The sequence below is a fragment of the Heterodontus francisci genome, chromosome 27 (assembly GCF_036365525.1).
Source record: "Heterodontus francisci isolate sHetFra1 chromosome 27, sHetFra1.hap1, whole genome shotgun sequence".
Lineage (NCBI taxonomy): Eukaryota > Metazoa > Chordata > Chondrichthyes > Heterodontiformes > Heterodontidae > Heterodontus > Heterodontus francisci.
The window spans coordinates 63356763-63383463 of record NC_090397.1 but is presented as its reverse complement, the minus strand read 5'-3'; the positions used below and the strand labels follow the sequence as shown (position 1 = coordinate 63383463).

At 43.6% G+C, this 26701-nt stretch overlaps 1 protein-coding gene across 7 annotated transcripts in view; it reads left to right on the top strand.

The window, feature by feature from the left end:
• The window catches only part of celf2 (cugbp, Elav-like family member 2), a 567676-nt gene that overhangs the window by 94183 nt on the left and 446792 nt on the right, over window positions 1–26701 (top strand). For 6 of the 7 annotated variants that reach the window (XM_068059490.1, XM_068059494.1, XM_068059489.1 and 3 more), the window contains exon 2: window positions 24431–24466. The exons of the other annotated variant lie outside the window; for it this stretch is intronic. In XM_068059490.1, the coding sequence (XP_067915591.1) occupies window positions 24431–24466 (36 nt within the window). The remainder of the gene's footprint in view (window positions 1–24430; window positions 24467–26701) is intronic. 7 annotated transcript variants of the gene reach the window in all.

Here is a 26701-nt window from a genome sequence, read left to right as displayed (position 1 = left end):
GGAGTTTCCAGGAATTAAGGCTGCCACAAAGCAAGGAGAAATAGTCACGTGGGGTCATAAATTAATGGTTTTTTAATTATTTTATTTTAAACACTTCTGATAATTTACTATAAAAATGTCAGAGGTAGGATCAAAGGCTGTTTTATTGGGCAGGGCAGTTGGAGGTGAGAGATCTGGTGGTGAAATCTCCAGGAATACACACAACCAGAGTTGACAACTCTAGAATATAGGCAGGATGGCCTGTGATACTGCTGCTCAGTAACTGTGGACTGGTTGGTGTGCCAAAAAGTGTCTGGCATAGCGAAAACTGGTCAGTAATTGTCTCTATGGGGAAACTTCCAAGCCTGTTTGCGATGAAGACACTGAGACATACCATCATACGAATTAGGAGCAGGAGTAGGCCACTCGGCCCTTCGAGCCTGCACCACCATTCAATAAGTTCATGGCTGAACTGATTACTCCACATTTCCACCTATCCCCCATAACATTCCACCCCCTTGCTTATCAAGAATCTCTCTACCTCTGCCTTAAAAATATTGAAAGACTCCGCTTCCACCACCTTTTGAGGAAGAGAATTCCAAAGACTCACAACCCTCTGAGAGAAAAAATTTCCCCTAATCTCTGTCTTAAATGGACAATCCCTTATTTTTAAACAGTGATTCCCAGTTCCAGATTTTCCCACAAGGGGAAACATCCTTTCTACGTCCACCCTGTCAAGACCCCTCAGGATCTTATATGTTTCAATCAAGTCACCACTTACTCTTCTAAATTCCAGTGGATACAAGCCTAGCCTGTCCAATCTTTCCTCGTAAGACAGCCTGCACCATTCCAGGTATTAGTCTAGTAAACCTTCTCTGTACTGCCTCCAATGCATTTACATCCTTCCTTAAATAAGGAGACCAGTAATGTACACAGTACTCCAGATGTAGTCTCACCAATGCCCTGTGTAATTGAAGCATAACCTCCCTACTTTTGCATTCAATTCCCCTCATAATAACATTCTATTAGCTGTCCTAAGTACTTGCTGAACCTGCATACTAACCTTTTTCAATACATGCACTAGGGCACCCAGATCCCTCTGCATCTCAGAGCTCTGCAATCTCTCACCATTTAGATAATATGCTTCTTTTTTATTCTTCCTGCCAAAGTGGACAATTTCACACTTTCCTACATTATACTCCATTTGTCAGGTCTTTGCCCACTCACTTAACCTATCTATATCCCTTTGTGGACTCCTTAGGTCCTCTAAGTCATAGAGAGATACAGCACTGAAACAGGCCCTTTGGCCCACCAAGTCCATGCTGACCAACAACCACCCATTTATACTAATCCTATATATAATCCCATATTCCCTACCACATCCCCACAATTCTCCTACCACCGGCCTACACTAGGGGCAATTTACAATGGCCAATTTACCTATCACCCTGCAAGTCTTCGACTGTGGGAGGAAACCGGATTCCCCGGCGGAAACCCACACAGTCACAGGGAGAACTTGCAAACTCCGCACAGGCCGTACCCAGAACTGAACCCGGGTCGCTGGAACTGTGAGGCTGCGGTGCTAATCACTGCGCCACTGTGCCGCCCTCTTCACAAGTTACTTTCCTACCAATCTTTGTGTCATCAGCATATTTAGCAACCATACCTTCAGTCCCTTCATCTAAGACATTTATATAAATTGTAAAAAGTTGAGGCCCAGCACAAATCCCTGTGGCACACCACTTGTTACATCTTGCCAACCAGAAAATGACCCATTTATGCCTACTCTCTGTTTCCTGTTAGCTAGCCAATCTTCAATCCATGCCAATATGTTACCCACTACACCATGAGCTTTTATTTTCTGCAGTAACCTTTGATGTGCCACCTTATCAAATGCCTTCTGGAAATCTAAGTACAATACATCCACCAGTTCCCCTTTATCCACAGCACATGTAACTCCCTCAAAGAACTCCAATAAATTGGTTAAACATGATTTCCCTTTCACAAAACCATATTGACTCTGCCTGATTACCTTGAATTTTTCTAAGTGCCCTGCAATTACATCTTTAATAAGAGCTTCTAATATTTTCCCTAAGACAGATGATATGTTAACTGGCCTGTAGTTTCCTGCTTTCTGTCTCCCTCCCTTTTTGAATAAAGGAGTTACATTTGCTATTTTCCAATCTAATGGAACCTTCCCTGAATTTAGGGAATTTTGGAAAATTAAAACTTACGCATTAACTATCTTGCTAGCTACTTTTTTAACCCCCTAGGATGAAGTCCATCAGGACCCGGGGACTTGTCAGTCCTCAGCTCCAACAATTTGTTCAGTACCACTTCCCTGGTGATTGTAATTTTCTTGAGTTCCTCCTTCCCTTCCATCTCCTGACTTACAGCTAATACTGGGATGTTACTTGTATCCTCAAAAGTGAAGACCAATGCAAAATATTTGTTCAATTCATCTACCATCTCCTTATTATCCATTATTAATTCCCGAGACTCACTTTCTATAGGACCAGCGCTCACTTTGTTAACTTTTCTTTTTTAAATACTATAGAACTCTTGCTATCTGTCTTTATATTTCAGCAAGCTTTCTTTCAGACTCTAATTTTACCTTCCTTATCAGTATTTTAGTCATTCTTTGCTGTTGTTTATATTCTGTCCAATCTTCTGACCTTCCTCCCATCTTTGTGCAAATATAGGCTTTTTTTTAAGTTTGATACTATCTTTCACTGTTTTAGTTAACCATGGGTGGCGGATCCCACCCTTGGAATTTTTCTTTCTCGTCGAAATCTATCTATTCTGTGTATTCTGAAATATCCCCCTCAAATGTCTGCTACTGCATCTCTATTGACCAATCCCTTAACCTGATTTGCCAGTTCACTTTCGCCAGCTCTGCTTTCACGCCCTCATAATTGCCCTTATTTAAGTTTAAAATACTAGTCTTAGATCCACTCTTCTCTCCCTCAAACTGAATGTAAACTTCAATCATATTATGATCGCTGCTACCTAGGGGTGCATTAACTATGAGGTCCTTAATTAATCCTATCTCGTTGCACAATACCAGGTCTAGTATAGCCTGCTCTCTGGTTGACTCCAGAATGTATTGTTCCAAGAAATTATCCCAAAAACATTCTATGTACTCCTCATTTAGGCTACCTCTGCCCATCTGATTTTTCCAGTCTATATGTAGGTACGTCAGAAATGCTCCATCCATCAATATTGGCGACCACGCTCTGGAAGTGGTTCAAAAGTTCACCTACCTAGGCTCAACTATCACCAGTAACCTGTCTCTCGATGCAGAAATCTACAAGCGCATGGAAAAGGCTTCCACTGCTATGTCCAGACTGGCCAAGAGAGTGTGGGAAAATGGCGCACTGACACGGAACACAAAAGTCCGAGTGTATCAAGCCTGTGTCCTCAGTACCTTGCTCTACGGCAGCGAGGCCTGGACAATGTATGCCAGCCAAGAGCGACATCTCAATTCATTCCATCTTCGCTGCCTCCGGAGAATACTTGGCATCAGGTGGCAGGACCGTATCTCCAACACAAAAGTCCTCGAGGCGGCCAACATCCCCAGTTTGTACACACTACTGAGTCAGCGGCGCTTGAGATGGCTTGGCCATGTGAGCCGCATGGAAGATGGCAGGATCCCCAAAGACACATTGTACAGCGAGCTCGCCACTGGTATCAGACCCACCGGCCGTCCATGTCTCCGCTTTAAAGACGTCTGCAAACGCGACATGAAATCCTGTGACATTGATCACAAGTCGTGGGAGTCAGTTGCCGGCGTTCGCCAGAGCTGGCGGGCAGCCATAAAGGTGGGGCTAAAGTGTGGCGAGTTGAAGAGACTTAGTTGTTGGCAGGAAAAAAGACAGAGACGCAAGGGGAGAGCCAACTGTGTAACAGCCCCGACAAACACATTTTTCTGCAGCACCTGTGGAAGAGCCTGTCACTCTAGTATTGGCCTTTTAGCCACTCCAGGCGCTGCTCCACACACCACTGACCACCTCCAGGCGCTTACCCATTGTCTCTCGAGATAAGGAGGCCAAAGAGAATATGTAGGTTAAAATCCCCCATAATTATCGCTGTACCTTTCTGACAAGCTGCCATTATTTCTTCCTTTATACCCTGTCTTACAGTGTGGTTAATATTAGGTGGCCTGCACGCCACTCCCACAAGTGAATTCTTGCCTTGATTTCTCATCTCTACCCAAACTGCTTCTGCATCCTGGTCTCCTGAATTTAGGTCATCCCTCTCTGTTGCGCTAATACTATCATTAATTAACAGAACTACCCCTCCACCTTTCCCTAACTTCCTATCCTTCTTAAATGCCATGTACCCTTCAATAATCAGGTCCCAATCTATGTCATCCTGCAGTCATGTCTCTGTAATGGCTATCAAATCGTACTTATTTATTTCTATTTGCGCTCTCAGTTCATCTGTTTTGTTTCGAATGCTACATGCATTCAGATACAGAGCCTTTAGCTTTGTCCCTTAATTATCTTTGTAACCTCTAGACAAGGATGCTTTGGTGAAGACTGTTTATTGCTTACCGCAGAGCTTACTTCTCCACTCCTAACAACACCCAGCCAGTGCTGGCTGGCTCTTTATATGTACATCTCAGTACAATTAACTAATCAACACCCAATACCTCTACGCCTTATTACCTTCAACTACTAGGTATTTAACATCCATGAACAGAACTTATTAGACACTTACAACTGCAAGCATGAACCTTTCATCCAAGCAGTCAATGGTCCAGTTGCAGTGTCATCTCTTCATCCCTCGTTGCTGTGGAAATGCAAAGTCATATCGATTCAAATTTTGAGCAATACAATTCATTGCAGAGACCTCTGGGCTTGCAGTGACTATCTGTGTTGTGCTGAAGAATCTTATTAGTTCCTGCATCATAAATGACCCCTTTGTGGACCTGTGGTTAAAAAATCAATAACAATGATTACTACAAACACTGGCAGCATTGATCGGGAGGGGCTAATTACAGGATACGGGCAAATGCTGTGAGCAAAAATTTATATATACGCACACAAAAAACATATACAGCATCCAGACACTTATACTAGCCAATATCCTCTGGCACTATAAATGTGGAGTCAAAGCCTGGGAAATATTTAGGTCAAGGAGTGTTAAAGGTTGTGGATAATTGTTCCTGGTGGGGAGGAAGGGAGAAGAGACAGATGGGGCGAAGAGGATGGAGGGAGGAGAAGAAAGGAGGGGAGGGAGAAAGGAGGACAAAGGGAGAGGAGGCAGTTACTATAGGAAAGGACTACCAGGGCGTCGATTTTCTGTTCAAATATGTCCTTAAACATTCAAAGTATGAAGTGAGTGGTCTGATTCAGATGCTATGTTCACGGACCCCTGTCAGAGGGCTCAGTCTGAGCTCTGGTTCACGTACACAAACTTGACAGCCACATTTGCCTTGATGAGTTTTGTCAGTTCTCAGATAGACAGCAAGGTCAGGCATTTCGCCTTGGGGACAAAGCTTGACATCCATCTGTTTAGCCCCACATTCGGTACATTTCCCCCAGCAGCTATTGAAGTCAAAAGGAGGAGATGACTCATTTTTTCCAGCTATTGTTAGGATTTCTGGATGTGAGAGAAAATGGAGGATAATTTTTTATTGAAGAAACAAATCGCTGAGAAATAAACCAAAAACAATGCAGGTTGTAAATGATTTTTCCTTCAGAACTCTGTGCATTGTGTAGTCTTCAAAAAATATAGTTTGATGAATCATAGCCAGAGTCATAAATGAAAAGCTATTTCCTTTTAGACAATAGTCAGATCTCTTGCCATTGTCTGTTGCTGCTCCCTGACAATAACACTCTTACTCTTCCCCTTTGTAATATTTTGAGGTTTTGAGTGTGAGTACAATTAGAGTTCCAGAAAGCCTTGCCTGGATGGTGTCACTGAGGATCTGTTGTCGCTGGGATTTGTCACCTCTGCTAATGTGCCCTGGGATCTGCACGGGCTTTACTGCTCAGCTACGTTGACTCGTCTCACTTCGAATACAACTGGATAAGTGAAGTTTAATGCACCATTCCTGAGCAATAGTTCCCTAGGGGAGGGTTGCTTTTTTTTTGAAGCAAGGATAATTGAGTTTTGATGAGGGGGATTTTTTTATATTCCTAATGGAAGTTCTAGGCACTTATGAATCCATGTTATTGAGCTGTGACAGACTGTGTGTGTGTGATATGTGCTCCATTGCCTCCTTAAAGAACGTGGAGAAGAGCTTTGTATCAGAGTGTTTTTTGCTTCTTTAGAAGTGAAAGGACATTGAGGTTGGGAAGAGGAAATGATTACAGTATTGAAGTGATGAATTGAAATTTTAGCAGTGAATGTTGCATGGCTTCATTGGTCTGGATATATGTAATGTAGTAACATTGAGCAGGATGATTTAACACATTTAACATACTGAGATCTCATGTATGTAAAGCCATTATTGACACCCTTTCATCAGCAAATGTCTCCCCTCACCACATTAATACCTTGCCTATGCATAGTCCTGCCTGTGCACAGGCTTGTTCATGTGAATATGTGACCATGTGTGACCGGAGAGTCAAAATCAAAGAATTGTTCGGAGTGAGATTTATGATCAAGATACAGTGCGAACACATTTAAATATGTAACATGCTGTCATTTTTAACAGTGAATGTTAAAATAGTTGATATTTTTAGAACAAAGTGAGTGAGCTCACAACAACTACTTGCATTTATATAGCATCTTTAATGTAGCAAAATGCCCCAAGATGCTTGACAAGAACAGTACCAATAAAAACATAGACTCACAGAATGGTTACAGCACAGAAGGAGGCCAATCAGCCCATCATGTCCACGTCAGCTTTCTGCAAGTGTATCTCAATGAGCTGCAGGAGCTATCAGGACAGATAACCAAAAGCTTGGCCAAAAATATAGGTTTGATAAAACATTTTAGACGAGAAGAGAGAGTCAGAGAGGTTTAGGAAGAGAATTCTAGAGCTTAGGGCCAAGGCAGCTAAAAGCAAGGCTGTCCGTAGCGTAGTGATTAAGGCAGGGATGCACAAGAGGCTAGAAGTGGAGGAACACAGAGATCTTGAGTTATTGTAGGTCAGGAGAAGATTGCAGAGATAGGGAAGGGTGATGCCATGAAGTGGTTTGGAAACAAGGATGAGGATTTTAAAATTGATGTGTTGTCAGTCCGGGGGCCAGTGTAGGTCATCAAGTACTGGGGCGATGAGCAAACGAGACTTGGAGGGAGTTAAGATACAGGCCGCAGAGTTTTAGATGACCAGATGTTTATGGAGGGTGGAAGGTGGGAGATCAACCAGCAATGTATTGGAATAGTCACGTCTAGAGGTAAGAAAGGCATGGAAGCAGGTTTCAGTAGAAGATGAACTGAGGCGGGGTCAGAGTTGAACATTGTTACGGAGGTGGAAGTAGGCAGTTTTAGTGATGGAGTGGATATGTGGTCGGAAGGTCAACTTGGGGTCAAACACAACACCAAGTTGCAAATGGCCTAGCTCAACTTCAAAGATAGGCAGTTGCCGTCTTTGGCATTTTGGTGCTTCGCTATTGAGGATACAAGTAACATCCCAATATTAGCTGTAAGTCAGGAAATGGAAGGGAAGGAGGAACTCAAGAAAATTACAATCACCAGGGAAGTGGTACTGAACAAATTGTTGGAGCTGAGGACTGACAAGTCCCCGGGTCCTGATGGACTTCATCCTAGGGGGTTAAAAAAGTAGCTAGCAAGATAGTTAATGAGTAAGTTTTAATTTTCCAAAATTCCCTAAATTCAGGGAAGGTTCCGTTAGATTGGAAAATAGCAAATGTAACTCCTTTATTCAAAAAGGGAGGGAGACAGAAAGCAGGAAACTACAGGCCAGTTAGCATATCATCTGTCTTAGGGAAAATATTAGAAGCTCTTATTAAAGATGTAATTGCAGGGCACTTAGAAAAATTCAAGGTAATCAGGCAGAGTCAATATGGTTTTGTGAAAGGGAAATCATGTTTAACCAATTTATTGGAGTTCTTTGAGGGAATTACATGTGCTGTGGATAAAGGGGAACCGGTGGATGTATTGAACTTAGATTTCCAGAAGGCATTTGATAAGGTGGCACATAAAAGGTTTTTGCAGAAAATAAAAGCTCATGGTATAGTTGGTAACATATTGGCAAGGATAGAAGATTGGTTAGCGAACAGGAAACAGAGTAGGCATAAATGGGTCATTTTCTGGTTGGCAAGATGTAACAAGTGGTGTGCCACAGGGATTTGTGCTGGTGCCTCAACTTTTTACAATTTATATAAATGTCTTAGATGAAGGGACTGAAGGTATGATTGCTACATTTACTGATGACACAAAGATAGGTAGGAAAGTAAGTTGTGAAGAGGACATAAGGAGGCTACAAAGGGGTACAGATAGATTAAGACATTCAATCATAACATTCAAGGCTATGGGCAAAGACCTGGCAAATGGAGTATAATGTGAGAAAGTGTGAAATTGTCCACTTTGGCAGGAAGAATAAAAAAGAAGCATATTAACAAAATCACAGAATAATACAGTGCAGAAGAGGCCCTTCAGCCCATCGAGTCTGCACCGATGCATTAAAGACACCTGACCTCTCTACCTAATCCCATTTGCCAGCACTTGGCCCATAGCCTTGAATGTTATGACGTGCCAAGTGCTCATCCAGGTATTTTTGAAAATAGTTCTTCCTCAAATCTCCCTTAAACCTCCCGCCCCTCACCTTAAACATGTGTCCCCTCGTAACTGACCCTGCAACTAAGGGGAACAGCTGCTCCCTATCCACCCTGTCCATGCCCCTCATAATCTTGTACCCCTCGATCAAGTCACCCCTCAGTCTTCTCTGCTCCAGCGAAAACAACCCAAGCCTATCCAACCTCTCTTCATAGCTTAAATGTTCCATCCCAGGCACCATCCTGGTGAATCGCCTCTGCACCCCCTCCAGTGCAATCACACCCTTCCTATAATGTGGCAGCCAGAATTGCACACAGTACTCCAGCTGTGGCCTCACCAAAGTTCTATACAACTCCAACATGACCTCCCTGCTTTTGTAATCTATGCCTCGATTGATAAAGGCAAGTGTCCCATATGCCTTTTTCACCACCCTATTAACCTGCCCTTCTGCCTTCAGGGTTCTATGGACAAACACGCCAAGGTCCCTTTGTTCCTCGGAACTTCCCAGTGTCAGGCCATTCATGGAATACTTCCGTGTCACATTACTCCTGCCAAAGTGTATCACGTTACACTTTTCAGGGTTAAATTCCATCTGCCACTTTTCTGCACATTTGACCATCCCGTCTATATCTTCCTGTAACCCAAGACAATCAACCTCACTGTTAACCACTCGGCCAATCTTTGTGTCATCCGCGAACTTACTGATCCTACCCCCCACATAGTCATCTATGTCATTTATATAAATGACAAACAATAGGGGACCCAGCACAGATCCCTGTGGTACGCCACTAGACACTGGCTTCCAATCACTAAAACAGCCGTCTGTCATCGCTCTCTCTCTCCTACAGCTAAGCCAATTTTGAATCCACCTTATCAAGTTACCCTGTATACCATGTGCATTTGCTTTCTTGATAAGTCTCCCATGGTGAGAGATTGCAGAGCTCTAAGATGCTGAGGGATCTGGGTGTCCGAACGCATGAAATGCAAAAGATTAGTATGTTGGTACAGCACATAATTAGGAAAGCTAATAGAATGTTATTCTTTATCGCGAGGGGAATTGAATACAAAAGTAGCGAGGTTATTCTTCAGCTATACAGGGCATTGGTGAGACCACATCTGGAGTACTGTGTACAGTACAGGTCTCCTTATTTAAGCAAGAATGTAAATGCGTTGAAGGCAGTACAGAGAAGGTTTACTAGACTAATACCTGGAATGGGCGGGCTATCTTCTGAGGGAAGGTTGGACAGGCTAGGCTTGTATCCGCTGGAATTTAGATTAATAGGTGACCTGATTGAAACATATAAGATCCTGAGGGGTCTTGACAGGGTGGATGTGGAAAGGATGTTTCCCCTTGTGGGAGAATCTAGAACGAGGGGTCACTGTTTAAAAATAAGGGGTCGCCCATTTAAGACAGAGATGAGGAGAATGTTTTTCTCTCAGAGGGTCGTGAGTCTTTGGAATTCTTTTCCTCAAAAGGCAGTGAGCAGCATCTTAGAATATTTTTAAGTCTGAGGTAGATAGGTTCTTAATAAGCAAGAGGGTGGAAGGTTATCGGGGGTAGGTGGAAATATGGAGTAATCAGTTCAGCCATAAACGTATTGAATGGCGGAGCAGGCTCGAAGGGCCGAGTAGCCTCTCTTAATTCGTATATTCGTATGTGCAAGAATCGGTTGTCTGTGTATTACTGAGACATGATGATTCAAATATATGTATATAATATATTTATGTTTATTTAAGCACTTGCTGCTTGTACTATTGTCTATGTGTGAAAATGTTCAGAGGTTGCAATTCCCTGGAGGTTGCTTGAGTGGTGAACAGTGTTGGGGAGAAATTTCCTAAAATTGGCTACAGGTTTCTTTGCCTCTTTTAAGAGTTATCGATTGGAGAGGTGCCCTATCTAACAAATAGGACCACCATTGATGGGGCTTGATGGTCTTCCTTCAAGATTTTCATATTTTCATATGGAGAGAAGGTTAGAATGCTTTAAAGGGGCACCATCATCCAATAAGAAGCAGAGTAATTAATCAAGGATGCAACAGGGAAACAATGGGATTAGTCAACCACATATCAAGTCTGCAGTACACAACTAAATGGCCATCAGCAGGCCTGAAGGTATTTGTGGGACGTGGGGGAAGTAACCATGCACCTCCTGGTACCTCAAAGTCACTGGCGAAAAGCTTTTGTCACCATATTCTCAACAGCCTCCAGAGGTCCCAGTGGCGCAGTGGTTAGCACTGCAGCCTCACAGCGACCCGGGTTCAATTCTGGGTACTGCCTGTGTGGAGTTTGCAAGTTCTCCCTGTGTCTGCGTGGGTTTCCTCCGGGTGCTCCGGTTTCCTCCCACATGCCAAAGACTTGCAGGTTGATAGGTAAATTGGCCATTAGCAATTGCCCATAGTATAGGTAGGTGGTAGGGAATTATAGGGACAGGTGGGGATGTGGTAGGAATATGGAATTAGTGTAGGATTAGTATAAATGGGTGGTTGATGTTCGGCACAGACTCGGTGGGCCGAAGGGCCTGTTTCAGTACTGTATCACTAAAACTAAAACTAAGGACTGCTGTTGAGGCCTCTCAATGCCTGATACCAGTGGGGCGAGCTTACATAGAAACATAGAAAAATAGGAGCAGGAGTAGGCCATTCAACCCTTCGAGCCTACACTGCCATTCAATACGATTATGGCTAATTATCCAAACTCAGTAACCTGTTCCCCCTTTCTCCCCGTATCGCTTGATCCCATTAGCCCTAAGAACTATATCTAACTCTTTCTTGAATATATTTAATGATTTGGCCTCAACTGCTTTCCATGGTAGAGAATTCCACAGGTTCACCACTCTCTGGGTGAAGAAATCCCTCCTCATCTCAGTCCTAAATAGCTTACCCCTTATCCTTAGACTGTGACCCCTGGTCCTGGACTGCCCCACCATCAGGAACATCCTTCCTGCATCTAGTCTGTCCAGTCCTGTTAGAATTTTGTAGGTTTCTATGAGATCCCCTCTCATTCTTCTTAACTCTAGTGAATACAAGCCTAATCGACCCAATCTCTCCTCATACATCAGTCCTGCCATCCCAGGAATCAGTCTGGTGAACCTTCGCTGCACTCCCTCCATAGCAAGAACATCCTTCCTCAGATAAGGAGACCAAAATTGCACACAATACTCCGGGTGTGGTCTCACCAAGGCCTTGTATAATTGCAGCAAGACATTCTTGCTTGTGTACTCGAATCCTCTCACTATGAAGGCCAACATACCATTTGCCTTTTTAACTGCCTGCTGCACCTGCATGCTTACTTTCAGCGACTGGTGCACAAGAACACCCAGGTCTTGCTGCACCTCCCCTTTTCCCAATCTATCGCCATTCAGATTATAATCTGCCTTTCTGTTTTTGCCACCAAAGTGGATAACCTCACATTTATCCACATTATACGGCATCTGTCATGTTGTTGCCCACTCACTCAACCTGTCCAAATCACACTGGAGCTTCTCTGTATCCTCATCACAATTCACCCTCTCTCCCTGCTTTGTGTCGTCTGCAAACTTGGATATATTACATTTAATTCCCTCATCTATATCATTAATATATATTGTGAATAGCTGGCCTAGCACTGATCCCTGCGGTACCCCACTAGTCACTGCCTGCCACTCGGAAAAAGACCCATTTATTCCTGCTCTTTGTTTCCTGTCCACCAACCAGTTCTCTATCCATGTCAGTACCTTACCCCCAATCCCATGTGCTTTAATTTTGCATGCTAATCTCTTATGTGGGACCTTATCGAAAGCCTTCTGAGAGTCCAAATACACCACATCCACTGGTTCTCATCTATTCTACTAATTACATCCTCAAAATATTCCAGTAGGTTTATCAAGCATGATTTCCCTTTTGTAAATCCATGTTGACTTTGTCCGATCCAGTCATTGTTTTCCAAGTGTTCTGCTATTACATCTTTTAGAATGGACTCTAGCATTTTCCCCACTACTGATGTCAGGCTAACCGGTCTATAATTCCCTGTTTTCTCTCTACCTCCCTTTTTAAATAGTGGGTTTACATTTGGTACCCTCCAATCCATTGGAACTGTTCCAGAGTCTATAAAATTGGCCAGCAATGCATCTACTATTTCTAGGGTCACTTCCTTAAGTACTCTGGGATGTAGATTATCTGGCCCTGGGGATTTATCGGCCTTCTTACGCAGTGCCCTTTGGTATTTCAAAATTGCAACAGCTTCCTACATCCAGCATCGGACCCCAATTTTAAGTATTTTTATAAAGCATTGTGCCTAGTTACTTATTTCAAAGCCTGCTTGAAAATTGAATTGGGTCACCAATGGGCAGGATTTTTTTTCCCAATGTTAAACTGCCTCCTGTACCACTATCCAGCATGAATGATGTGAGAGTGGATGTTTGAGGATCACCACAGATGCCATTTTAAAGTATTAACAAGTCCCATGACTAATTTTATACTGGCCCTTGTGTCTGATGAATATACAACACTTGCAGAAGGTTGACCATCTTGTGCAGCTGAACTCATTCTACTCACTTGGAACTTTGGGAAGGAACATGATCCAGGTTATTGGAGTGCTCCATGGAATGGGTAATGTAGGTCCAATCAGGACTGTAAGCACAGTATCATAGAATGGTTAAAGCACAGAAGGAGGCCATTCACCCTGTTGTCTCCATGCTGGCTCTCTGCAAGAGCAACTCAGCTAGTCCCACTCCCCTGCCTTTTCCCTGCGGCCCTGCAAATTTTATCTCTTCAGATAATTATCCAATTCCCTGTTGAAAGCTACGATTGGGATCTGCCTCCTCCACACTCTCAGGCAGTGCATTCCAGATCCTAACTTTCTTCTTCTTCTTAGGCAGTCCCTCGGAAACGAGGATGACTTTCTTCCATTCCAGTGTTGTGGGTCCTTAGGTGACTGAATAGTCCAATTCTGGATCCACACACTCTGCCACAAGTGGGGCAGGTGGTGTTTGGTGAAGCGAGTGAATGGGATGCTCGAATTTCCAAATGCTCCTTCCGCTGTTTGCGCTTGGTCACTGCCTGGGCACGTCAAGTTTGTTTGAACTGTCTGGTACCTTCGCGGATGCTTCTCTATTTTGGGTGGTCTCGGGCAAGAGATTCCCACGAATCAGTGGAGATGTCATTTTTTCAGGGAGCCTTTAAGGACATCCTTGTAGTGTTTCCTCCGCCCTCCTGGTGGCCTCTTGCAGTGACGGAGCTTGGAGTAGGAAACTTGTTTGCAGATCCTAACCACTCACTGCATAACAGCGTTTTCCTCATGTTGCCTTTGATTTTTGTGCCATTCAATTCTTGTCCTCTGGTTAGAGCTAGAGGATGTGAGTATAAAGCAAGACTCTGAAGTTAATTCCTTCACGGAGTAGTGGATATGTGGAACAGGCTCCGAGTTAAAACAGTAAAGATAGGAATTGCTAGACGAGAAATGACCAACGACATCCGCCACTTGTGGAACTGTAACCCTGTGAGTGAGCCGATGTCTTCAGGAGAAGATGAAGAAAATCGTGAAAAAGGCAAACCAACATTCTACCACCTGGGCTGCAAGAAACTTCAAAACCTTTAATCTTTCTGCCAGACTTTATTAGAAAATGAAATCTAACTAAGGGAAGACATGATACTTAACAGTGAGCAAGCCGTACAGCGCCCTTATTACAATCCCACATTCATCACTTCCTATTGGAACAAAATGGGGAAGAAGAATAGATTAGGACTATTCCACCCTTGGAGAAATGGGATGGTAGAGATATTTCCAGTGAGTACTTGGTACATGTGAATACAAGAACTTTCATATTGAGTTCACTTCTAAAATGACTCCCAAGGAACCATTTAAGCCCTGATTTCTGAATCACTCCAGCATCACTATGTTAGTGTGCTGCAAATGCAGTTAAATTAGTTTTGAATCCACAGTGAAAGCACAAAAGACCAGAATATTACATTGAGATTCTGCTGGCGACATGCATAAATCTGGAGTTCCAACATAGTTAACAAATTGTGTGCTCTGTTTGGTGCTCCATTTACTGTGATTGCCGCATGGACTGTTTTCCACTTGGTTCTTTTATTGCTGTGTTGAAACAAAAAGATGGCATTGTGACTTCCTCATGACTGGGACATTTCAGGCACCTTTGAGGTCATGGTAGAGGTATGGTTTGTATTCATGGTAAACTGTCATACCCCTCCTTTCACTTCAACGAGGTGAGGGTGTGCGGAGCTGAGTGACAAGGCTTCTTCTTTGATGACTTGGTCTGCTACTTTTCTGCAGTTGAAGCAGCTTTTAACCATATTCCTGTGTTCAGACCTCTTTATGCCAGATTGATTAACACCTTCAACAAAAGAAGACAGCTGTATGAATATTTGCCGAGTAAGGGGATTGAGGTGTGTGTCTGGCAAATTATGTTTTGTCTTTTTTCTGCAGTAATTTCCCCCCACCCCTTGAAGGTGTTGCCTTTTGTTGGAGTGAAAATCTACAAGCTTTGGTCGCTCTGTGGTGCCGCCTACCACTGTCCATTATTTTCATGTGAGCCGTGTGTGCCAGAAAACTATTTGGCTGCTTGGGCTATTACAGTTAAGCCTGATAATCTCCTCAACATTCAACATTCAGCACACATACAGTTCCAACAGGAGCCACTGAATAGCAATTAAGGGAGGAATTCCTTACTGATTAATCCCTCTCTAACCAAAGAGCTACTGAGGTCAACTATAGCGGCCCTTCTAACCCCCTCTCCTGAGTAGAAACTGGAATCAAACCAGCAATCTTCCTAAAGATTATAAAGACAACCACAGCTGGACCATGGTGGTTCCAGAGGTAACATGCCAAGGAAGGCTGAAGATAAGCAATGCCAAATTTAAGGTTAGATAAGAATACAGTGGTTTTATTTAGAAGGGTCAGGCAGAAATGCTACAGAATCTATCCTCAAGGGATGAAATAGGTTGCGTAGAGTCCTTGATGGAGAAAGCTGAACATGGGGGTGATATGAAGGAATAGGTTTGATGGGCCCAATACCCTTCATTCCATACTTTTTATATGGAAAACATGGATCTGAAATTCTGGGGTCCAGGAAAGGTAGAAATGCAGCACAATCCTATCAGGAAAGGGGTGGGGTACGGGAGGGTGTAATTTGGGGCTGAACACATATCCACTGGGTCTTTACCCCAAGTAAGAAGCTCTGTAAGTTGCTGTCTAGCTATGGTTTCTTAAAATGTGTTTTCCCCCCACAAGCCCTCACATCTTCAGTCAGCTTTGGGGGTTTAGTCTGGGGGCTGGTCCCAGGATATCCTGGGAATTCCACCCAGCTCATTCTTATATTATGCATGACAATGTTCCCTAGAATGCCAGAAAGCAGCCTGCCTCTCTGATGCCTTGGGAGCATTCCAAAACATTCTGCAACCTTTTTTTTCTCATTCAGCCTTTCCTGGGCCTCAGTTATCGCTCCAGCATCTGCCAACTCATCGAGTCAAATCGCTCCCCTCAGCTCTGTCAATAATCTCGTCCTAGACGGTGTCAAAAAGGCAGCTGGAAATCCCGCCTCACCACACAACAGTCTCCAAACAAGAGTCTGTGGATTCTTTATGGCTTTTAATGTTGCATTATCTTGTACTACTACACAATTCATTGTCAGGGTCTATACTTTATCCATTTATTATCTGAACTCAGTTCAGTTAGAAGAACTACAATTAAAAATTAAACAGAAAAAAAACAATTCAAGTTAAAAGGCTCTATTAGGTCTCAGAGGTGCAAATTTTCCTTTTCCTCTGCTGAAAATGACTTTTATGAACACCACTTGTACCCTGTGTGCTCAATGGTTATTGGGGTTTGATATTATCTTGTGTTAATTGCCACCCTCAAAATGGCTATTGGCTAGCATCCCAGTGTCTTGCAATCTAAAGGAGACAAAATATCATCTAGGTGGACTTGACCTACTCGTTCCAATTACTGATAAGTGCTGGTTATTTAATTTTTAATATGCAGCCTCAAGTATATTGCTTTAAATAAAACATTAAATACACTGTTACAAAGCAGTCATCTAGTTCATTGAAGAAAAATAGAATTTCTGCAATAAATTTCACTCACCATCTGATCTGAGGAAATCGCTTCTCAGCAGCAAGTACTCATTAAAGTCAAAAAGCAGATGTGGTCCTTATAGCTGTTTGCGAGGATCGTCAAGCTTATTGCAATGTGATGACACTGGTCAAAAAGGAAGGGTTCTCTGGTCAGAGGTGAGTGAAGTGGTAGCCCTGCCCTGCCTCTTAACCCAACAGCAAGAACATTACACGCAGAAGGAATTCATCCAGGTCAACGCACTTTCCACTAAACAGCAGTTTCTGTCCATGGCTGTCTAATAACTTCATAAAAATATATAAGAACCTTAACAAAGAGATGCAGTTATTGATTTATGATGGCTGTTATCACATTCTATACACACACCATCTGCTGTTACAGAAAAAATTACCAGCAATTAGCTCTCCACTTTTACAGACCCCAGTGCAATGCATTCAGAAGGGAATAATTGAAAGAACGGATGATAATCAATGTAGTGTTACGACCAGGTGAGAAAGAGGTCTCGGGTTCCCTTTCAGCCTTCACCTGGTCTTACTGTAACAGGGTTTAATTTTAAACACACCGTGTTTTTAGTTCCCCCTTGGTGAATCCTTGTTCACCCCTTTCCAATTATAAGGCAAAGAAACTAGCACAACAGGTTTCTCAGGTTTAAAGAAGAAAAATGAAATTTATTAAACTTAAGCTCTAATTCAGTTAACGGCTACGGATACATGATGCGCCCACGCGAGCATGCATATGTGATACACACATGCAGATAGGGACAGAAAGAGCAGAAGAAAAATAAAGTTGAAAAGTTTGAGGCAATCTCTGAAGAGGGTTTTTTTGTTACTGTGCTTCGAGCTCGGTGTAGTGTCATTGATTGTAGGTAGATCTTGCTTTTTGTTGGGGCCCAGTATTCTTCTTAAACCTTGATCACTGTTGAAGACTTTTCTCTCTTGGGGTTCATGTGTCTTCAGTGGGTTTTGGAGTTCTGTGAGAAAGAGATGGGAGCAGAGAGGCAGGAGAGGAGGTCTGCTTCAGTCCAGGAGCATTCTGCTTTCTGCAGACTCTCAGTTCAAGCTCTACAATTCTGAAAAAAAACCAGACTGCCAAGCAGGTTAGTCATGTGACTAACTGGTTTGACCTTATCTGTTTGTGGATTGTATTAGAGCAGGGGATAGCTCCTTTTTTCTAAGTACTGTCTGTATGTAATGTCTTTCCAGCCAGGGGCCTGGCAACCCCTTGTCACAGGCCTTCTCTTCTTCCCAGCAACAATTTGAAATTTAATGTCCATGTGGTGAAATTAATGTGCCTCATTCTTAGCAGGTGGGGCCTGCATGACAGTTGTAAAAAAGCCTGTCAGTATATAAGTTGAGTACAGTTGAATATGGTTCAGTTTGCAGATGCCCACTGTGGTACTTCGCCATAGAGCACAGGAAGAATCTAGGTTTCGTCCTTGGTCCTGTGCTGAGTAGCTGAACGCAAATCAAGCAGTCATATGAGCACTGTAGTTGGCGTGAGTGTTCCTGAGGTGAAGACAACAAAGATCGGTTACTGATTGCTATCCATTGCCTTCTGTGTGGAAGCACCGGAATCAGGCTAGGTTTTCATGCCTCTTATGGTTGTATGATGTACCGGCTTTGCTGTCTAGCCTCACACGCGAGAAATGGCTGCCTGATTGAGGTTTTGGAAGGCAAACAGCTCGAAACGTTACACCTCATTAATTTTGCTAGTTTTTGAATATTGTGCTCCACTGCAAGAAGGATGTCAAGGCCATGGTGAAAATAATACCAGGATGGGAGAATTTACTTATGAAGAAAGACTTGAAAAACTGGGCTCTTTTCATTAAAGCAAAGAAGGTTAAGAGCAGACCCGATGGAGGTGTTCAGAATGAAGGGTTTTGATCTAGAAACCAGGGGAAAAATGATGTGAGTCAGTAACTAGGGGACATAAATTGAAGATCATCGCCAAAAAAATGAAGGGAAAGATTTAGGGTAATTTTTTTACGCAGTTGAGTTCTTAATGCTTCACCACTAATATTGGTGGGAGTAGATTCCATAATCGATTTGAAAAGAGAAGTAAGGACGTATTTGAGAAATAAAAAGCTGAAAGCGTATGAGGAAAAGGGAGGGGAATGGAACCAGGTGAGGAACACATTCAGGCATGTTGAGCTGAATGGCCTCTTTGCTTGCTGTAAAATTCTATCCCAACTTAAATCAGTGCATTTAGTTAGGATGAAAAGAGGACAGATTTTCCAGTCTGGGTCTCCTGCCTGGCTGCTGGAGTAGCATTCTTCAAGGGCATCTGGGGGAAGAAGGTGCACTTACTTTTCCTTGCCAGGGACACTTGCATAGCCCAGAAGAACTTGAGTTTTTGGCCAGTCATTGGCGGGACCCTTTGTCTCACAGGCCTTCATCTATGTATCAGGTCCTGAATATACCAAATCATCCTGGTGAGTGTGCTTTCAGCTGCCTAGGCTCTGAGCTCTGATGAAGTGCCTTGGGATATTTTACTATGTTAAAGGAGATATATAAATGCACATTGTTGTTGTTGTTGTTGAGAGGGGAATACCTAAAATGAATGTACCACACTTGTCTTATTGTCTTGTGCCTACACCCCAAGATCATCACAGAATTCCTAATCTTCAGGGGTCCGGGGACAGTCCGTGGCATCATGTTTCAGTGGCCCCCTGTTCATGTGGGTGCCTAGCTACGAGTAAATGAAGCAGGAGGCTGGGAACAAGCCCTCCTGCATCATTTTAATGTAAACACTGGGCTTCTGCCTTCCACAGCTGTGGGTCCAGTGGTTTCCCTTGAGGAAGCTCCAAAATCCCAACCGGGAGCCATGGTGCAGGAGACCACATGTAAGAAGTATCTGACTTTCCAGGTGCAGGGTAGAGACAAATCTAAAATAAAACCAGGAAATGCTGGAATTACTCAGCAGGTTTGGCAGCATCTGTGGAGAGAGAAACATCATCAGAACATAAAATCTAACCTAATTGGAGACACAAAAAATGGGATGAAACTTTGTTTTGGGGATAGCGCAAAGCAGCTGGTATTGAGTCAACTTCCCATTATACTCCCCAGCCAATAGCCAGCTCCCTTGGCTTCAATAGAATTGAATATTCGGGGAGCATTTAGCCGGCGACCTGTTTCGTGCTACCGGCCAAGACAAACCCCAAGATGTTTCAGATTGGAAAGATGGCAGGAGTTGCTCAGGGTAGTGTCCTTGGCGCAACCACCTTCAGCTGCTTCATCAGTGACCTTCCCTCCATCATAAGGTGAGAAGTGGGGATGTTCACTGATGATTGCACAATGTTCAGTGCCATTCACGACTCTTCAGATACTGAAGCAGTCTGTGCCCGCATGCAGCAAGACCTGGACAACATTCAGGCTTGGGCTGCTAAGTGGCAAGTAACATTCATGCCACACAAGTGCCAGGCAATGACCATCTCCAAACAGTGGCTAACCACTGTCCCTTGGACATTCAATGGCATTACTATGACTGAATCCCCCACCATCAACAACTTGGGTGTCACTATTGATCAGCAATGTAACTGGACCAACCACATGTGGCTACAAGAACAGGTCAGAGGTTGGGAATTCTGCAGTGAGTTACCCACCTCCTGACTTCCCAAAGCCTGGCCACCATCTATAAGGCACAAGTCAGGAGTGTGATGGAATACTCTCCACTTGCTTGGATGAGAGCAGCTCCAAAAACACTCAAGGATCTCAACACCAACCAACCAGGACAAAGCAGCCACTTGATCAGTGTCCCATCCACCACCTTCAACATTCACTCCCTCCACCACAGTTGCACAGTGGCAGCATTGTGTACCATCTACATGATGCACTGCAGCAACTCACCAAGGCTCATTTGACAGAACCTTCCAACCCCACAACCTCTACCGCCTAGAAGAACAAGGGCAGCAGATGCATGGGAACACCACCACCTGCAAGTTCCCCTCCAAGCCACACACTATCCTGACAGAGCTATTCCTTCCTTCCACCCTTGCTACTGCCAATCTTTCCCCACTCATTGTACACAAAGGACAGCAAAAGGGCAGAGCCCAGGTTCCAGATGAATTTTCATCCTGTCTCCCCCACTTACTGTCTCTTCTCAAAGCCACGAGTGTGGAAGTTCCACGAGTAGGTCCCGGGAAACAGCTGTAGAAAGTCTTGAGGCTCCCCATATGAAAGGAGTGTGCCTTTTAGTGTACAGTCTGGCTCTGAACATGATCTTGGCGAAGGCTTTCAGTGGGACTGTGACTCTAATTTCCGTATGCAATGCCATCTATTTTCCCCTCCGCCTTCAAGGGTCCACAGTGCATCGTGAATAACTTCTCCCACCCCCAGCTATAAGATAGATTGGAGGTTAGGGCGGATTCAAAGGGGCAGATGGAACTTCACCTCCAAAGAGGAGCCCCAGAACAGGCCATTCAGTCCTCTTGGGCATGTTCTGCCATTAAACAGCTCATTTCTAATCTGCACCTCAAGACTATCTGTTTTTGCTCTATATCACTTGATGCCCTTACTGAACAAAAATGGATCTATCTCAGTCTTGAACGCTCAAGATGAAAATATGGCTCAATAAATGTTAAATTTTGCCTGTCTGTAGTGAAAGGAAAACAGTTCAAATCTGTCTTTATGCCCCACGAAAAAATTATTCCCCCTCCGCTCCTTAATTTTTTTCAGCACCTTTTTGGGTCTCATCATAACATCCTGAGCTGAGTAACTAGATAAACACTGCGTCCCCAAGCTCTCTCTCTCTCTGTCTTAGTGTCTGCTGATTTTGCAAGTGGGAAATCACATTATCACCACACTATACTGCCTGCCTTCTCTTTTCTGTTGGAATTAGTCACCGTGTGGGGAAATTAGAACTTCAAACCCAGCTCCTATCTCTCTGTTTGAGTTTGCTCTGGTTGATGGCACAGTTGTTGATTCAGAAGGTTGTGGGTTCAAGCCCCACTGCAGGACTTAAACATGTAACTTAGGCAGACACTTTGGTGCATTATTAACAGAGGTACCATCCTGTAGATGAAATGTTTAACTTGGGCTCTGCTTGTATGCTTCGCTTAGCCATCCCTGCCAGGGCAATGAAGAAAATGGCCTCAGAGTCCTTGAGCTAAGTTGAGGTGATCCAGCCAGAATTTCGCCGAGTCATAGAATAGTACAGCACAGAGGAGGCCAATCTGCCCATTGAGTCTGTGCTGGCTCTTTGAAAGAGCAATCCTGTTACTCCCACTCCCCCATTCTTTCCCCATATCCTTGCAATTTTTTTGTCCTTCAGGTATTTCAGTATTCCAATTTTATTTTGAAGACTGCTATTGAATCTGTATCCACCACCATTCCAAATCCTAACCACTCGTTGCATGAAGAAGTTTTCCTCATGTTGCCTTTGGTTCTTTTGCCAATCACCATAAATCTGTACTCAGTGCCTCTTGTTATAAAGCTTAGGATGCCACATGCATTGTTAACTACTTTGTTAACCTATCCTGCCACCTTTAAAGATTTGTGCATAAACACCTCCAGATTTCTCACTTCCTGCACCCCCTTTAAAATTGTACTTTCAGCTTGTATTGTCTCTCCTCATTCTTCCTACCAAAATGCATCACCTCACACTTTTCTGTGTTAAGTTTCATCTGCCCATTCCACCAGACTATCTATGCCCCCTTGAAGTTTATTGCTATCTTCCTCATTGTTTAGAACAAAGAACAAAGAACAAAGAAAATTGCAGCACAGGAACAGGCCCTTCGGCCCTCCAAGCCTGCGTCGATCCAGATCCTCTATCTAAACCTGTCGCCTATTTTCTAAGGGTCTGTATCTCTTTGCTTCCTGCCCATTCATGTATCTGTCTAGATACATCTTAAAAGACACTTACGTGCCCGCGTCTACCACCTCCGCTGGCAACGCGTTCCAGGCACCCACCACCCTCTGCGTAAAGAACTTTCAACGCATATCCCCCCCTAAACTTTTCCCCTCTCACTTTGAACTCGTGACCCCTAGTAATTGAATCCCCCACTCTGGGAAAAAGCTTCTTGCTATCCACCCTGTCTATACCTCTCATGATTTTGTACACCTCAACCAGATCTCCCCTCAACCTCCGTCTTTCTAATGAAAATAATCCTAATCTACTCAACCTCTCTTCATAGCTAGCACCCTCCATACCAGGCAACATCCTGGTGAACCTCCTCTGCACCCTCTCCAAAGCATCTACATCCTTTTGGTAATGTGGCGACCAGAGCTGCACGCCGTATTCCAAATGTGGCCAACCCAAAGTCTTATACAACTGTAACATGACCTGCCAACCCTTGTACTCAATACCCCGTCCGATGAAGGAAAGCATGCCGTATGCCTTCTTGACCACTCTATTGACCTGCGTTGCCACCTTCAGGGAACAATGGACCTGAACACCCAAATCTCTCTGTACATCAATTTTCCCCAGGACTTTTCCATTTACTGTATAGTTCACTCTTGAATTGGATCTTCCAAAATGCATCACCTCGCATTTGCCCTGATTGAACTCCATCTGCCATTTCTCTGCCCAACTCTCCAATCTATCTATATTCTGCTGTATACTCTGACTAAACTAATGAGTTTCGTGTCATCATCAGATTTTGGAATTGTGCCCTGCATCCCAAAGTCCAAGTCATTAAGGTACATCAAAAACAGCACTGGTCCTGGTACTGAACCTCGGAGCACTCCACTGTACACCTCCCTCCAGTCTGAAAAATAGATACTTACTGCAAATCTACTATTCCTTAGCCAATTTTGTATCCATGCTGCAACTGCATTTTTTATTCCATGGGCTTCAATTTTGCTAACAAGCCTGATATGTGGTACTTTATCAAATGTCTTCCTGTGTAGACACTCTGCTAGAATAATCACTTTGGTGAGTTTCCAGGTAATGGCGCGTGTCAACAGCTCCAAGAGAGGTTTGAAAAAAATTACTTAAAATGTATTTATTGTAAGCGGCCAAAGCCAGAAGATTGGATTCTGTTGCGAGCTTAACAAGATTTCATTGAACTATTTGTTACAGAAAGTGGAGAACAGGTGTGAGATGCATGTCTCAACATGATGACCCATGTTGAAAGGTCAGAACAAGAACAGATGATAATTGCAGCATGCAGGTGGTGGGTACTGAGACTGTATATGATGCTGCACTGCAGGTCACCCCATCACTGGTATACACATTGCTGAACATGAACTTTCATTCTTCCTAAAAGTAGGGACAAGCACTCCAGATGGCTTCAAAGGCACCGCTCAGTGTGATGCTAAAGAATTGGTAGAGTAGGCTCAATGGACCACATGGCCTACTCCTTTACCTGTGACATGTAGCCCAGAAAGATTGAAGCTGCGATGTCCATCAAGCTCATTGATCTAGCCTGCAGCACTACAAAAGGCCACAGCAGCACTGGATTAGAGAGGGAGAAAGTCAGGGAGGATTCCCATTCCCAGTTAGTGGCTCCTGGCTGAAAAGGGCTTGTTTACATTCGGACATTGGGTAGGAATTTGATCAGGTTCAGCAGCTCATGATCAAATAGCCTTCCAACACTCATTGATCTGGAATGACAACAAAGGGCAGGGCAGGGTGGCAGCTGGCAAATAATGAAACAGTTGCCACAGCGAGAGCCCGCTTCATCGGGAGAGAGAACTGAAAATTATCCATGCGACATTTTTCATTAAGTTCATGTCTTGTTTCTCCTTTACAGGCAGAACAGTCCAGAGATAACTGGATCATTACAAAGGTAGGGCCTTGGATTCTGTTTGATGAAAATAAGTCAACTGATTCAATGATTCTGTGTTTCTCAAGATGATGCACCGTTCTTTTTTAGTTTGAACTGGGAGTGAGAAACAAGGTCACTTTCCCACATTGAGGCATTGCTCTGAGTCTGCATTATACTGAAAGAATGGAATTTGGGTTGATGTTTGAAGTGGGCGGGTGTGCATGCCAATGTATAACAGTTGATTTTTCCAGCTCAGAAGTCTTGTACACCCCTGCTGATTTCTTCAGTGATGCTGCAACTTAGCACATTCACGTGGAAAACATGGTCACTACCAGTCACATGTGACTATCACTCAAATAACTGCCAATCATTTTTTCCTCTACTACCCTAGTTTGTTACTTGTAATAATTATTCAATGTTTGGAGAAAAAGTTACAGATATTGGTCCTAAATTTGCCTTTTCTCAATTTGAATCTATGCCTCTTCTCATTATTGGTTTATTTTGAAGTAACTTTCTTGTTAGAATAGCAGTTTGGATTGATATGGTGCCTTTAATGTGGGAAAATATCCCACGGTACTTCCATCAGGCACAAATTGACACTGAGCCGAAGAAGGAGTTGTTAGGAGGGGTGACTACAAGCTTAGCCAAAGAGGTGGGTTTTAAGGAGCATCTTAAAGGAGGAGAGAGGGGTGGAGAGGATCCAAGAGGATATTCCAGAGTTTAGGATCTATATAGCTGAAGGCATGGCCGCCAGTGGTGTAAGAGGGGAGGGGATATGTAAGAAGCCAGGATTGGAGGAATGCAGAGTTCTTGGAGGGATATTGGGCTGGAGGAGGTTGCAGAGATAGGGATGGGTGAGGCCATGGAGAGATTTGTGCATAATGATGAGACTTTTAAACTCGAGGCATTGGGGACTAATGTAGGTTGCCAAAGACAGGATTGATGGGTAAGTGGAACTTGGTGTGTGTATGGGCAACAGTTGAGCATTATGACTTACTGTCAAGGGTTTAATATTCACAGGTTATCCTCTCATCTGATTTGATGCAGGTTTTTCCAGTTACAAGTTGTGGAGTTATACATCTTATCAAATAATAGAGACCCAATCTGTGTTCTGTCAATCAGCATATTATCAATATTTACCTCATACATTGAAGGGCCAAAGGAGAAGTGGCAGAGACAACTGATGATCAGCGTGATCTTTGCTCCTTGCAAGAAAGCTTCATGTTCACTTCCATGTAATAGATGTCACCCTATTGAATAGCAACTCCCAGAAGCCCAATCCTGACATATAAAAATTATTTTTATAAACCTATGATTATGTTCCCGAAAAGACTTGAGAATAAGGAGATGTTTATGCGCAATGTTGTTTTCCTACTCCTTCCTTCCCCTTTAATTTGTGTTGTGTTCAAGTTAGTTCTCATGAGAAATATTTACGTCACTGTTGCATTACTTTTTAAAAATTCAGTCTTGAGACATGGGCATCACTGGCAAGGCTGGCATTTATTGCCCAACCCTTGTTGCCTTTGAGAAACTGGTGGTGTCACCAGGAGCAGCCGTTTTGTGTCCAAGTTGGGATTCAGTTTTACTTAGAGGGGATCCTGGAGGCAATGGTGTTCCTACACGCCCGCTGCATTTGTCTTTTTAGATGGTGGAGCTCATAGATTTGAGAGGTGCTGTCAAATTAAAAATGATAGTTGAGGGGCAGAACTCAAACAGATTCCCCGTCCCAAACCCCTGCTGTTTGAGCCCGCAAACCAGAAACTCCCACTGCTTCAAAAAGGGAGTGCTACTCCCCATGGTTTCAGGTTTGATTGGAAGTTCACAAGAACCAACACTAACTTGCACAAAAGTGACGATTTAGTTGCTTTGAGCACAGAGTGTCATACAGCGGGATCAGATATCAGATTATCGGGCTAGGAGGTCAGCCCACACAATCAAGGACGGAACTAACAGATGGAAAATCCTACGGGCCTGTAATTGGGCCTGCTGGTCCCCATGCCTGAATTTCCATCAGGCACAAAACCCGGCAACGGGATTGCTGAATCTTAAAGTGTACCCCTTACAAGTATGCAAAATATTCCAAGAGGCCTTACAGGTCTCACGTGTGACTGTTGAACTTACAGTAAAACCTAAAGCCAAAGAGCAGGATTTCCTCCTCTTAGCTGCAGGTACCATAGTTCTTGGGCTTGATTTAAAGCAGTGACAGGAAGGAAAGGCAACAGTGAGGAGGAGTACAGAGGTGGCAGGATTCCAGGG